This window comes from Pseudochaenichthys georgianus, unplaced genomic scaffold, assembly GCF_902827115.2.
Source record: "Pseudochaenichthys georgianus unplaced genomic scaffold, fPseGeo1.2 scaffold_422_arrow_ctg1, whole genome shotgun sequence".
In the NCBI taxonomy this organism is placed as follows: domain Eukaryota; kingdom Metazoa; phylum Chordata; class Actinopteri; order Perciformes; family Channichthyidae; genus Pseudochaenichthys; species Pseudochaenichthys georgianus.
Genome location: NW_027262987.1, coordinates 29985 through 44431, shown reverse-complemented (window position 1 = coordinate 44431; position 14447 = coordinate 29985). Strand labels below are relative to the sequence as shown.

Sequence of the window (14447 nt, the reverse complement as noted above, 5' to 3'; positions counted from 1 at the left end):
ATCAGTATGTAGTGTCTCTACTTTAAAGAGTCCTCTCCTGCTGATGTCCAGGTGTATATCAGTATGTTGTGTCTCTACTTTAAAGAGTCCTCTCCTGCTGATGTTCAGGTGTATATCAGTATATAGTATCTCTACTTTAAAGAGTCCTCTCCTGCTGATGTTCAGGTGTATATCAGTATGTAGTGTCTCTACTTTAAAGAGTCCTCTCCTGCTGATGTTCAGGTGTATATCAGTATGTAGTGTCTCTACTTTAAAGAGTCCTCTCCTGCTGATGTCCAGGTGTATATCAGTATGTAGTGTCTCTACTTTAAAGAGTCCTCTCCTGCTGATGTTCAGGTGTATATCAGTATGTAGTGTCTCTACTTTAAAGAGTCCTCTCCTGCTGATGTTCAGGTGTATATCAGTATGTAGTGTCTCTACTTTAAAGAGTCCTCTCCTGCTGATGTTCAGGTGTATATCAGTATGTAGTGTCTCTACTTTAAAGAGTCCTCTCCTGCTGATGTCCAGGTGTATATCAGTATGTAGTGTCTCTACTTTAAAGAGTCCTCTCCTGCTGATGTTCAGGTGTATATCAGTGTGTAGTGTCTCTACTTTAAAGAGGAAGGAACCAGAGAGATGTTGCCTTCAGGGGTGCACTAAAAAAACACGTCATCCCTGCAGCATTACTCTGGGCTTTGAGTCACCGTGTCACATGGTCTTAATGCTGCTTTAAGCAACCTTGCACCGTGTGTGTGTGTGTGTGTGTGTGTGTGTGTGTGTGTGTGTGTGTGTGTGTGTGTGTGTGTGTGTGTGTGTGTGTGTGTGTGTGTGTGTGTGTGTGTGTGTGTGTGTGTGTGTGTGTGTGTGTGTGTGTGTGTGTGTGTGTGTGTGTGTGTGTGTGTGTGTGTGTGTGTGTGTGTGTGTGTGTGTGTGTGTGTGTGTGTGTGTGTGTGTGTCCTCCTCCTTCAGCCTGCCTCTCTTAACTCCACTGAACTATGTTAACTCATCAATATAAAAGTAGACTTTCAGAGTGATCAGACGGCGCACTTATGCAGCAGCACTCTGCATATTAGCAGGTAATCTGAGTGCAGCCATGGCGACGGGCAGAACAGAACATATCCGGATATTCAATCCTAAATACATCACGCACGGATCACGCATCACGCAGCGCTCAGAGCCGGCAGAGCGGCTCGAGGCTGAGAAACTGAGATTGGGCTAAAGAGGCTAACAGTGCTAGCGTCTGTAGCTCCAGTTGGTTCCCCCCGGACAGAAGCCCACTCAGCGCCTCAGTGTGATCGCATGCCGTGGTTTTCAACTGTATCCGTTTTTGGGGAAAAAAGTCTTTTATTTTGAAGGCCCGATTTTCTAACGCTGTGCGTGCAGTGGGCGTTGGACTGGAAGTACCGGAGACCATAAACGGTTTTGAAAACTTCTGTCACGTACATGTAGTGATCATCCTCTCAATAAAACATCTTTGCTGATGTTTTCTCGAGTCTTCTGGCCAATCAGAATCGAGATTGTGCCGGAAGTCCCCGGAGAATAACTTAGCGGTAGAACTATTCTTTAAACATCCATATGAACACATAATGAAATATGACCTGGGGGCTGTCTGCCCTTACCCACAATGCACACAGACAAGTTCAGCTGTCAGAGCAAAGTGAAATGAATGGCAGTAAATATTATTAATATGTTGGGTAGTAATATATTTATTTATCTTCTTCTCAGAGAACCAGAATGCGTAGTTTATATGTTAGTATTCCTAAAAATCTCCTCGGGACATATAAACTACGCAAAATAATAATTTTTAGGGAGAATCCCCCCAGACCCCCTGCTGGGGTTGGGTTCCCAGCATGTCAGCCTTTTTATGTTATACAGTTCAGCTTTGATTCCATCATCTCATTAAACCTTGTTTAAAAGCATTCTTTAGTTCTGTGAAGGGATATGCGCTGTACTTCACTTTAATTAATGTCTGCTGAAAAGCGTATAAATTACAGCACGATTTCTTGTTGAATAGATTTGAGTGGTTCAAAATGTCGGGTTGCGATTTACTGACGAAGGAAGACGTGGGTCCCGAGGCCGGACCAGCTGAGAGCCACGGCTCTAACGCACACCAAGACATAGATGTTGGCTTATTTAAATCAAAGTGTAAAATAAAGTTTAAGTATTACATTTAAAAGCACCCGATGCAGAAAGTGCTTAAAAAATCAACCCCACTTTTGTTAATTATAAATTGTAAATGCAATAACAAGACGTACATAGTTAACGTATCTTAAAGGACTACATTCTGTTTGCATGATTTCAATTCATTTAAAAGATATATATATATATAAACAAGGGAACAGGAAGTGCTAAAACGTTGACTCATGTCGAGGATTTTGGAGTCATTCCTGCAACACACACACACACACACACACACACACACACACACACACACACACACACACACACACACACACACACACACACACACACACACTTTTACCCTTAACCTAACCAAGTCTTCACCCTAAAATTAATGATTCCCCTTATGGGGACCTCCATTTTGTCCCCATAAGGGAGGCGAGTCCCCACACCGTGACTGTGAAAACAGATTTAGGTCCCCACAAGTATAGTAATGTTAGTCCACACACACACACACACACACTCACACACTCACCCTGCTGAGTTGCTCCAGCAGCCGGTGGTTCTGATTGGACAGCTCTCTGATGGCCGTGCTCTTGTCCCTCTCGGCCTCCCTCAGCTGCAGCTGGTTCTGATCCAGTTCTCCCTGCAGCTGCTGCACGTCGGCCTCCAGCTCGGCCACGCCGCCCTCCCACTCGCCCTCCCGACGCTCCAGACGCCGGCGCAGCTCGTGCTTCTCCTGCTCCAAGTTCTGCATGAAGACACCGGGAGAAAAGATGTATGACTAAACCTTTTATTGATTTACATCAGGGGTGACCAAACGTTCTTCACAGAGGGCCACTAGAGACGAATATAGGAAGGGCCGGGCCGCTCACTGGAGGTATATCGTCTCTTCAGTTCAGCTATAAGTCCAAACCAATCAGAAGCAGGTACAGGATGCTCGTGAGTGTTACCAGCTCAAGGCTGTATTTCAAGCTTCTTATGGAAATAAGTTACTGGGCTTTTTTCTTATCAATATGTGAGTAAATGTTTCCAACTTGAATTGACTGAATGTATTTGAAAAGGGATCTTATTACCACATGAATACTACTGTGCGATATAAGTTTACATTCATATTTAAGAAGTACGATATAAGTCAAGCACAAGTTTCATTCGTGGGCCGTACTCCATTATACTTTTTGAATTTCTGAGGGCCGATTTGGACTCCCCAGATTTACAGTTTTTACCTAAATCTAGAGAAACACGCTCCAATAAAAATCTTTAAAGATGTCATATCTTGCTTTTTGGGTTTTCCCTTTCCTGTAGTTAGTTAGGACCTGAGAGGACTCTTTAAAGTAGAGACACTACATACTGATATACACCTGAACATCAGCAGGAGAGGACTCTTTAAAGTAGAGACACTACATACTGATATACACCTGAACATCAGCAGGAGAGGACTCTTTAAAGTAGAGACACTACATACTGATATACACCTGAACATCAGCAGGAGAGGACTCTTTAAAGTAGAGACACTACATACTGATATACACCTGAACATCAGCAGGAGAGGACTCTTTAAAGTAGAGACACTACATACTGATATACACCTGAACATCGGCAGGAGAGGACTCTTTAAAGTAGAGACACTACATACTGATATACACCTGAACATCGGCTGGAGAGGACTCTTTAAAGTAGAGACACTACATACTGATATACACCTGAACATCAGCAGGAGAGGACTCTTTAAAGTAGAGACACTACATACTGATATACACCTGAACATCAGCAGGAGAGGACTCTTTAAAGTAGAGACGCTACATACTGATATACACCTGACCATCAGCAGGAGAGGACTCTTTAAAGTAGAGACACTACATACTGATATACACCTGAACATCAGCAGGAGAGGACTCTTTAAAGTAGAGACACTACATACTGATATACACCTGAACATCAGCAGGAGAGCACTCTTTAAAGTAGAGACACTACATACTGATATACACCTGAACATCAGCAGGAGAGGACTCTTTAAAGTAGAGACGCTACATACTGATATACACCTGAACATCAGCAGGAGAGGACTCTTTAAAGTAGAGACACGACATACTGATATACACCTGAACATCAGCAGGAGAGGACTCTTTAAAGTAGAGACACTACATACTGATATACACCTGACCATCAGCAGGAGAGGACTCTTTAAAGTAGAGACACTACATACTGATATACACCTGAACATCAGCAGGAGAGGACTCTTTAAAGTAGAGACACTACATACTGATATACACCTGAACATCAGCAGGAGAGCACTCTTTAAAGTAGAGACACTACATACTGATATACACCTGAACATCAGCAGGAGAGGACTCTTTAAAGTAGAGACACTACATACTGATATACACCTGAACATCAGCAGGAGAGGACTCTTTAAAGTAGAGACACTAAATACTGATATACACCTGAACATCAGCAGGAGAGGACTCTTTAAAGTAGAGACGCTACATACTGATATACACCTGAACATCAGCAGGAGAGGACTCTTTAAAGTAGAGACGCTACATACTGATATACACCTGACCATCAGCAGGAGAGGACTCTTTAAAGTAGAGACACTACATACTGATATACACTTGAACATCAGCAGGAGAGGACTCTTTAAAGTAGAGACACTACATACTGATATACACCTGAACATCAGCAGGAGAGCACTCTTTAAAGTAGAGACACTACATACTGATATACACCTGAACATCAGCAGGAGAGGACTCTTTAAAGTAGAGACACTACATACTGATATACACCTGAACATCAGCAGGAGAGGACTCTTTAAAGTAGAGACACTACATACTGATATACACCTGAACATCAGCAGGAGAGGACTCTTTAAAGTAGAGACACTACATACTGATATACACCTGAACATCAGCAGGAGAGGACTCTTTAAAGTAGAGACACTACATACTGATATACACCTGAACATCAGCAGGAGAGCACTCTTTAAAGTAGAGACACTACATACTTATATACACCTGAACATCAGCTGGAGAGGACTCTTTAAAGTAGAGACACTACACACTGATATACACCTGAACATCAGCAGGAGAGGACTCTTTAAAGTAGAGACACTACATACTGAAATACACCTGAACATCAGCAGGAGAGGACTCTTTAAAGTAGAGACACTACATACTGATATACACCTGAACATCAGCAGGAGAGGACTCTTTAAAGTAGAGACACTACATACTGATATACACTTGAACATCAGCAGGAGAGGACTCTTTAAAGTAGAGACACTACATACTGATATACACCTGAACATCAGCAGGAGAGGACTCTTTAAAGTAGAGACACTACACACTGATATACACCTGAACATCAGCAGGAGAGGACTCTTTAAAGTAGAGACACTACATACTGATATACACCTGAACATCAGCAGGAGAGGACTCTTTAAAGTAGAGACACTACATACTGATATCCACCTGAACACCAGCAGGAGAGGACTCTTTAAAGTAGAGACTTGATTGTGTAAACATGATCTTAAAGACGATCGGTAATAAACACTAGAAAGCGAAGACTTTACCACTAACGGATTATTGATTTCTCGTCCTGTAAATAATTTATAGATGATTTTAAAATAAATGGGTGATTAATAACAAACACTAAATAAAGCGTCTCCAACATTATAATATATGTAATCAGAATAAACATTTGATTGTCTCTCAGCTTGTGCAAAATACAAATAATAAAGAAAACACGTTAAACTTAATATAAGATATCCATGTACTATTGATTATTGATACGTGTTTGTGTGTCTCGTCCGAATGCATCAACACGAGCGGTTTGATATTAGCTTTGACATTAAGAGGCGGGGTGTCATCCTGCAGCAGGACGAGCATCTGGATCAGAGCGGAGCGGATGCGTCCTGCAGACTCAGGATTAGTCGTTGTGTTGTTCTCCACGTGTTGCTGCGTGTGAAGGACTTCTAAAAACAACAACAACAAAGCTTACCTGAACTGCAGTCACTGCACCGCACACACACAGGGCGGCATGTGACTCAGTACCGTACTAGCTGCACGTTCCAGATACTTCTACTCTGGTTCAATGCAAAGGGAGATATTCTGTTTCTTTGGAACACATGCTTGTATCCTCGGTAGACTGGACTACTGTAAGGACGTCTTCACAGGTCTCACTGAAGCATCTATTGTAAAGCTGCTCACTCCGACTAGAAAACGCCGCTCCTCTCCGACACGAAGAAAGTGGATCACTCCAGTTGTGAAGTCTGTACTCTGGCTTCCTGTCCGTCAGAGGCTTCAAAGTACGCTGCTGGTTCATGAAGCACTGAATGGCTTAGGGCCAAGATAGGTATCCCATCAGCTGCTAAATACAGGTGTTATTCCGTGGAGTGACTGGACCGGACGTCCGTCTAAACTGAAAGGGCTATTGAGGTTATGAACAGGACCCGAACCATCCCATTTGCTATTTCTTGTAATTGTAAAAAGTAAACAAATTAACAAGAGAAGCACGTCGCTGATGACGATGACCTAATATTGATGAGGAACATGTATGCTAGAGGGGAGAACAGATTGGTTTAAGCTTCTCCTGCCCTGTTGAACATGACGAGACTATTTCAGAATTATTATTATTATTATCTTTTTTTTGTTGTATTCTTTTTTGTTGTACTTTGTTATAATTATTATTATTGTGAGAAAAAAAGAAAGAATATATATTATTATTATTGTTGTATGTTTTGTTTCTGACGTGTTCAATACATGGACTGAAACACTCTCCGCTCTTCCGGTCAGCTTCCTGTCCCAGAGTCAGAGCTAAACCTGGAGGCGTTCCAAACATCTGGAAACCTGCCGGTCCGCTGCCACGCTGACCGCTTTCAGATCCGGGCTGGAGACTTTTCTTTTTGCCGCTGCTTTTTACTGAACTATATCTCACGCTGCTCTGTAACTTCTATGCGTGGATTTGACGCCTCAGTTATTCTCTATTCACTGTTTTTAAATGCCTTTTTAAAAGTGTTGAAAAGTGCTATCGAGATATCATAACAGTGTTTCTTGAGTGTTCTTATCATGTATGTTAGATTTCTCTGCACACGGTACCGAGTACATTTATTACACTGTACTAGCTCAATACTTTCACTGCGATGAAGTAAACCATTTATAAAAGAAGAGTTTAGTTGATTTACCTACAAATCATAATTTTTTAATATATTTTAGGCTGTTTTTAAAGTGTGTTTTTTTAAACATTTAATGCGTATTTTTTTACATATTTTAATAGTTTTTGACATAATTTTCTAATATTTTTTATTTTAGGGTGTTTCTTTAATTTATCTATTAAATATTTCATTATTTTAAAGATATGTTTACTTATAGATTTTGTAGGGTGTTTCTATATAGTTTTTCTTGCATTGGGTACTTTTACATTTAACACTTAAAGTACATTTTGCTGATTATACTTTCTTACTTTTACTTAAATTAATATTTTCCACGCAGGACTCTTACTTGTTACAGATTATCTTTACAGTGTGCTATAATGACTACCAAGTAAAGGATCTGAATGCTTCCTCCACCTCCGGCTGCAGCTACTTTTAGCTAGCTGTAATGACAGACACACGCTAGCAGCTAGTTCCCGTCTTACAGCACCTTTAATGTACTTAGAAAAGGAGCCTCGCGCGAGGTGTGGGGACGCTTTTGTTGTTTGTTTGTTTACAGCTCGAACGTGACTCAGGGATTATGGCATTTTGAGGACATTCAAACATTCGTAACTTAGTTTACCTCCAATTTCTCGTTGAGATCTTTGTGCATTCTCTCGTATTGCTTGGTCAAGTCTTGGTTTCTCTCCAGCAGTGCTTTGCCGAGTTTAGCAGCTAAGACCAAGTCTTTCTCCTTCTGACGGAGCAGCGACAGTAGGTCTGCGTGTTGCCCCGGCGAAGGCGTCTCCTGGTCGGGTAACTCCTCCTGGTCGTCCCGGTCTCCTGTCAGCATGGCTAGTTCCTCCTCGAGGGCCATACCGAGGCCTCCGGAGCCCGCGTGCCCCAGAGAGCGAGCCTGGAAGCCGGGCTCGTGCGGTCCCGCCGCGCGGGGTTCCATGCAGTCGCTGTCCAGCTCCAGTGGTGCTGAAACCGCCGTCTGCAGGGAGAAAGTGGACATTGGGAGGAGCGGAAAATCGGGATCTCACTCCGGATGAACCCCCCCTGCTCTGCCAGGGTTAGGCTGCCCGGACCGGCTGCTAATCGACATTTCATCCATCATTCGTGCCGTGGAGCTGGATCCAGATTATAAACTCGTCTCCTGTCGTTAAGCCGCGACTCAGAGGCTGTGATTGAAACAGCGCCTCCTCTGCGGGGAGCTGCGTGTTGTTACCCGGACTACAAGGTGGTTCTTTATCCCGGAATGGACCTCCTCGGTGGCTCAGGGTCAGTCCCTCCTCGGGGTCCCGGGTCCCACATGCTGGTGATCGGCCTCTTACCACATTTGCTAAACAGATGAGCGCGACCCCGATGCTTCGTCGCTCTCACAACAGCTCTCGAGTCTGGATGCGCGCTCCCGCCACGGCAGTGACGTCGGCTGCAACCTGTTAGAAGCGGGCAGCTCATTGGCTGAAAATGATAGCGCCATATTTTGGTGCTTCTCACACACATCTGTGACATCCGGTAAAGAGCACGTGAAGAGGTGATGTAGGAAGTGATGCAGCAGCTCTCGCGAGGAACAGGGAAGCAGCAACCTGTTATAAAACCACAGGCATTCACATGCACATAAAACAAGACATGTTCAAAGTGGTTTAAGTACATTTACTGAAGTTCTGTACTACCATTTTGACGGACTTGTTTTGCTACCTCATACTTCTCCACTACAGTTCAGAGGTACATGGTGTACTTTTACTCCACTACATGTATTAATCCATTTAGTTACTTCACAGATGTGGATGAATGATGTGAAATCTAATCAAGTGTTAAATCAGACTTTAGTTCCACCTGGAGTGAATCCACCAGCTACCCTGCAGTCTACAAAGTACTTCAGACTAGCTGCACCTCCACCAGCTACCCTGCAGTCTACAAAGTACTTCAGACTAGCTGCACCTTCACCAGCTACCCTGCAGTCTACAAAGTACTTCAGACTCGCTGCACCTTCACCAGCTTTGAGAACACTTTCATGATCAATCATTATAAAACATATCATATATATTATTCTGAAATGGACCAATCTGCACAACGACTACTTTCACTGTCTTTCACTATATTTAGATGAGAATACTTTCTACTTTCACTTGAGGAACATTTTGAAAGATCTGAGTACTTCTACTTTTACTGCAAGATCTGGGTACTTCTACTTTTACTCAAGTACAGGATCTGAGTACTCTTACTCAAGTACAGGATCTGAGTACTTCTACTTTTACTCAAATACAAGATCTGAGTCCTTCTACTTTTACTCAAGTACAAGATCTGAGTACTTCTACTTTTACTGCAAGATCTGGGTACTTCTACTTGTACTACAAGATCTGAGTACTTCTACTTTTACTGCAAGATCTGAGTACTTCTACTTTTACTACAATATCTGAGTACTTCTACTTTTACTACAAGATCTGAGTACTCTTACTCAAGTACAAGATCTGAGTACTTCTACTTTTACTCAAGTACAAGATCTGAGTACTTCTACTTTTACTCAAGTACAAGATCTGAGTACTTCTTTTACTCAAGTTCAAGATATGGGTACTTCTACTTTTACTCAAGTTCAAGATATGGGTACTTCTACTTTGACTAAAGTACAATATCTGAGTACTTTTACTTTTACTCAAGTACAGGATCTGAGTACTTTTACTCAAGTACAAGATCAGAGTACTTCTACTTTTACTCAAGTACAAGATCTGAGTACTTCTACTTTTACTCGAGTACAAGATCTGAGTACTTCTACTTTTACTCAAGTACAAGATATGGGGACTTCTACTTTTACTAAAGTACAGGATCTGAGTACTTCTACTTTTACTAGAGTACACGATATGGGGACTTCTACTTTGACTCAAGTACAAGATATGGGGACTTCTACTTTGACTAAAGTACAAGATCTGAGTACTTCTACTTTTACTCAAGTACAAGATCTGAGTACTTCTACTTTTACTCAAGTACAAGATCTGAGTACTTCTTTTACTCAAGTTCAAGATATGGGTACTTCTACTTTGACTAAAGTACAATATCTGAGTACTTCTACTTTTACTCAAGTACAGGATCTGAGTACTTATACTCTTACTCAAGTACAAGATCTGAGTACTTCTACTTTTACTCAAGTACAAGATCTGAGTACTTCTACTTTTACTCAAGTACAAGATCTGAGTACTTCTACTTTTACTCAATATCTGAGTAGGCTACTTCTACTTTTACTCAAGTACAGGATCTGAGTACTTCTACTATTACTCAAGTACAATATCTGAGTAGGCTACTTCTACTTTTACTCAAGTACAAGATCTGAGTACTTCTACTTTTACTCGAGTACAAGATATGGGTACTTCTACTTTTACTAAAGTACAGGATCTGAGTACTTCTACTTTTACTCAAGTACAAGATCTGAGTACTTCTACCTTTACTCAAGTACAAGATATGGGTACTTCTACTTTTACTCAAGTACAGGATCTGAGTACTTCTACTTTTACTGAAAGATCTGGGTACTTCTACTTTTACTGCAATATCTGAGTACTTCTACTTTTACTACAAGATCTGAGTACTTCTACTTTTACTACAATATCTGAGTACTTCTACTTTTACTACAAGATCTGAGTACTCTTACTCAAGTACAATATCTGAGTACTTCTACTTTTACTCAAGTACAAGATCTGAGTACTTCTACTTTTACTCAAGTACAAGATCTGAGTACTTCTACTTTTACTCAAGTTCAAGATATGGGTACTTCTACTTTGACTAAAGTACAAGATCTGAGTACTTCTACTTTTACTCAAGTACAGGATCTGAGTACTTGTACTCAAGTACAAGATCTGAGTACTTCTACTTTTACTACAAGATCTGAGTACTTCTACTTTTACTACAAGATCTGAGTACTCTTACTCAAGTATAAGATCTGAGTACTTCTACTTTTACTCAAGTACAAGATCTGAGTACTTCTACTTTTACTGAAGTACAAGATCTGAGTACTTCTACTTTTACTCAAGTTCAAGATCTGAGTACTTATACTTTTACTCAAGTACAAGATATGGGGACTTCTACTTTTACTAAAGTACAGGATCTGAGTACTTCTACTTTTACTAGAGTACACGATATGGGGACTTCTACTTTGACTAAAGTACAATATCTGAGTACTTCTACTTTTACTCAAGTACAGGATCTGAGTACTTGTACTCAAGTACAAGATCTGAGTACTTCTACTTTTACTCAAGTACAAGATCTGAGTACTTCTACTTTTACTCGAGTACAAGATCTGAGTACTTCTACTTTTACTCAAGTACAAGATATGGGGACTTCTACTTTTACTAAAGTACAGGATCTGAGTACTTCTACTTTTACTAGAGTACACGATATGGGGACTTCTACTTTGACTCAAGTACAAGATATGGGGACTTCTACTTTGACTAAAGTACAAGATCTGAGTACTTCTACTTTTACTCAAGCACAAGATCTGAGTACTTCTACTTTTACTCAAGTACAAGATCTGAGTACTTCTACTTTTACTCAAGTACAATATATGGGGACTTCTACTTTTACTAAAGTACAGGATCTGAGTACTTCTACTTTTACTCAAGTACAAGATCTGAGTACTTCTACTTTTACTCAAGCACAAGATCTGAGTACTTCTACTTTTACTCAAGTAGGCCTACAAGATCTGAGTACTTCTACTTTTACTCAAGTACAGGATCTGAGTACTTCTACTTTTACTCAAGTACAAGATATGGGGACTTCTACTTTTACTAAAGTACAGGATCTGAGTACTTCTACTTTTACTAAAGTACAGGATCTGAGTACTTCTACTTTTACTAAAGTACAGGATCTGGGTACTTCTCTCTCCTTTGTTTGCCACCCGGATGGAGAGCCCTTCATTGTCTGCTCAGGTAAACGTTACTCCTCTTTATATATTTATAGTAAATGTTTGTTTTCTGCTTTATTAATGTTTTTATTGTCGAATTGAGAACATTTAAGGTAATTCATTAGACCTGTAGCATGCTGGCTAGATAACCGTTAGTAGCAGTTATTTAACGGTTATCTCAAACGTTCGCGAGCTAATGCTAACCGTTAAGCTAGCTAGCATGAGTTGTACAGCACAGATGTTCAAGTTGTTTATTTCCGGAGGTGGAGCTGGGAGGATCCAGTATCTAGCCCTGAGAAGCTAACATATTTAAATTACTATGATCAAATCAGGTAGTTGGATTTCACTCAAGAAACGTTAGGAATTACAGGATCAAGACAAATCCATGAGTTGTGTAAAACAAATACTGCATCTTAGTTGCTAACAAGTTGCTAATGGATGTGTACCCAAACTACCTTTCAACTACTTTAAGAGAATAATTTAGCGTGGGTGCATAAATTAAAGGCGACAATTACATTGAACAATGTAAAGTATTTTCTTATACTCGTTTATTTTCAATATGAAGGTAGTACGACCAAGTATCTAGCCCTAAGAAGCGACTTGGGAGCACTCATGCACCTGGGAAGCCACACCATTGCGGCCTTCCAGCTTGTTCAGGTGTGGTTCTCTGTCTGGGTGTTATCATGTCAGGCTGGCTGCTGATGCGTGCTTCAGTGGATGCATGCCCTATTTCTTATTCACCAACAGAGCAATGAAGGAGGCGGTAGTTACCACATGGAGAAGGAGGGACTCACAATGCTGTCATAACACAACGTTTTATTTTACTATTCTATAGGTCAGGGGTGTCAAACTCAATTTCATCACGGGCCACATCAGCATTATGGTTGCACTCAAAGGGCCGGTTGTAATTTTAAGACTATATAAAAAATACATATAAAAATATTTTATATATTTAAAATAATGTATTATATTACTTTATTGCCTCTGCATTGGATTATTATCGGATAGGGTAAAAGCTTCATAGAAAATTACGTCTGAAAGAAGAAGTCTAGGGCAAATAAGTGCAAGTCTCTTCAGTGAGAATGTCACAAAATTATTTTAAAAGAAAAGCCAAATTCTGAAAAAAAGTTAGTTAAATAAAAAAAAAAATCTAATGTAAGATGCATTGTGGGACATGTAGTTTATGGACATCGTGCATCTGTAAATCGGCCTGTAACCGTATAATAAACATATTACATTCTTTCAGAGCTCTTGCGGGCCACATGAAATGAAGTCGTGGGCCGGATTTGGCCCCCGGGCCTTGAGTTTGACACCCCTGCTATAGGTTGTGTCGAGCAGCCATGCATCACAACGACAATGCTGACCGTGAGCAAGCCACAGCAGCTGCAGGACAACATGTGCTCGAAGTGGCCTATCCGAAATCAACGAGGGGAGAATGTACGCAAAGCCTGTAAAGAAGGACCCTCCATGCAGTACGTTGTCAAATATTGTTGTTTTTATTACAGACTTAACTTACATTTTAAATGATTATAGCCACACTGAATTATATGTACAATGAAAGTGTTACATGAAATAACAAAAGTTAATTAAAATAATAAATGATTAGATGAATGCTATATTTTTCAGTGTAGTGTGTGAGCTGATGAGGCTTGTGTTTGAGTGTTCGAGGACACCCTTTGTGGAGGAGATGAATACGATCCCCGTCCCAGAGGACCCGTCCACTCGATCTGACAGGCCCTCAGAGGAGGAGCTGGTTCCCGCCATGTCTCCCGTTCCCTCCTGTAACACATCATTCATAGCAACCACAGTAGCACTTTATCACAGGTACAATAACTTACTCTTCTTCCGCTCTACGCCTCAAGGGTCCTTCATCGGATCTGTACATGTATGCAGGTTCTGCACACAGTTTGGCTCTAGGCCTGGGTGGAGTACCATGTCAAGTACTCAGATGGTGTACTTGAGTAAGAGTAGAAGTACTCAGATCTTGTAGTTGAGTAAAAGTAGAAGTACTCAGATCTTGTACTTGAGTAAAAGTAGAAGTACTCAGATCTTGTAGTTGAGTAAAAGTAGAAGTACTCAGATCTTGTACTTGAGTAAAAGTAGAAGTACTCAGATCTGGTACTTGAGTAAAAGTAGAAGTACTCAGATCTGGTACTTGAGTAAAAGTAGAAGTACTCAGATCTGGAACTTGAGTAAAAGTAGAAGTACTCAGATCTGGTAGTTAGGAGAAGTACTCAGATCTGGAACTTGAGTAAGAGTAGAAGTACTCAGATCTTGTACTTGAGTAAAAGTAGAAGTACTCAGATCTTGTAGTTGAGTAAAAGT

The 14447-nt window shown here is 40.8% G+C and overlaps 1 protein-coding gene across 1 annotated transcript; it reads right to left on the bottom strand.

Annotated features, from left to right (window-relative positions):
- Positions 1-2004: 2004 nt before the first annotated feature.
- Positions 2005-13886, bottom strand: LOC117442392 (BICD family-like cargo adapter 1). Its single transcript, XM_034078394.1, has 4 exons — positions 13818-13886; positions 7872-8225; positions 2636-2851; positions 2005-2079 (listed from the first exon to the last, which is right to left on the bottom strand). The coding sequence occupies exons 1-4, from the start codon at positions 13884-13886 to the stop codon at positions 2005-2007; spliced, it is 714 nt and encodes a 237-aa protein (XP_033934285.1).
- Between the last annotated feature and the right edge of the window lie 561 nt (positions 13887-14447).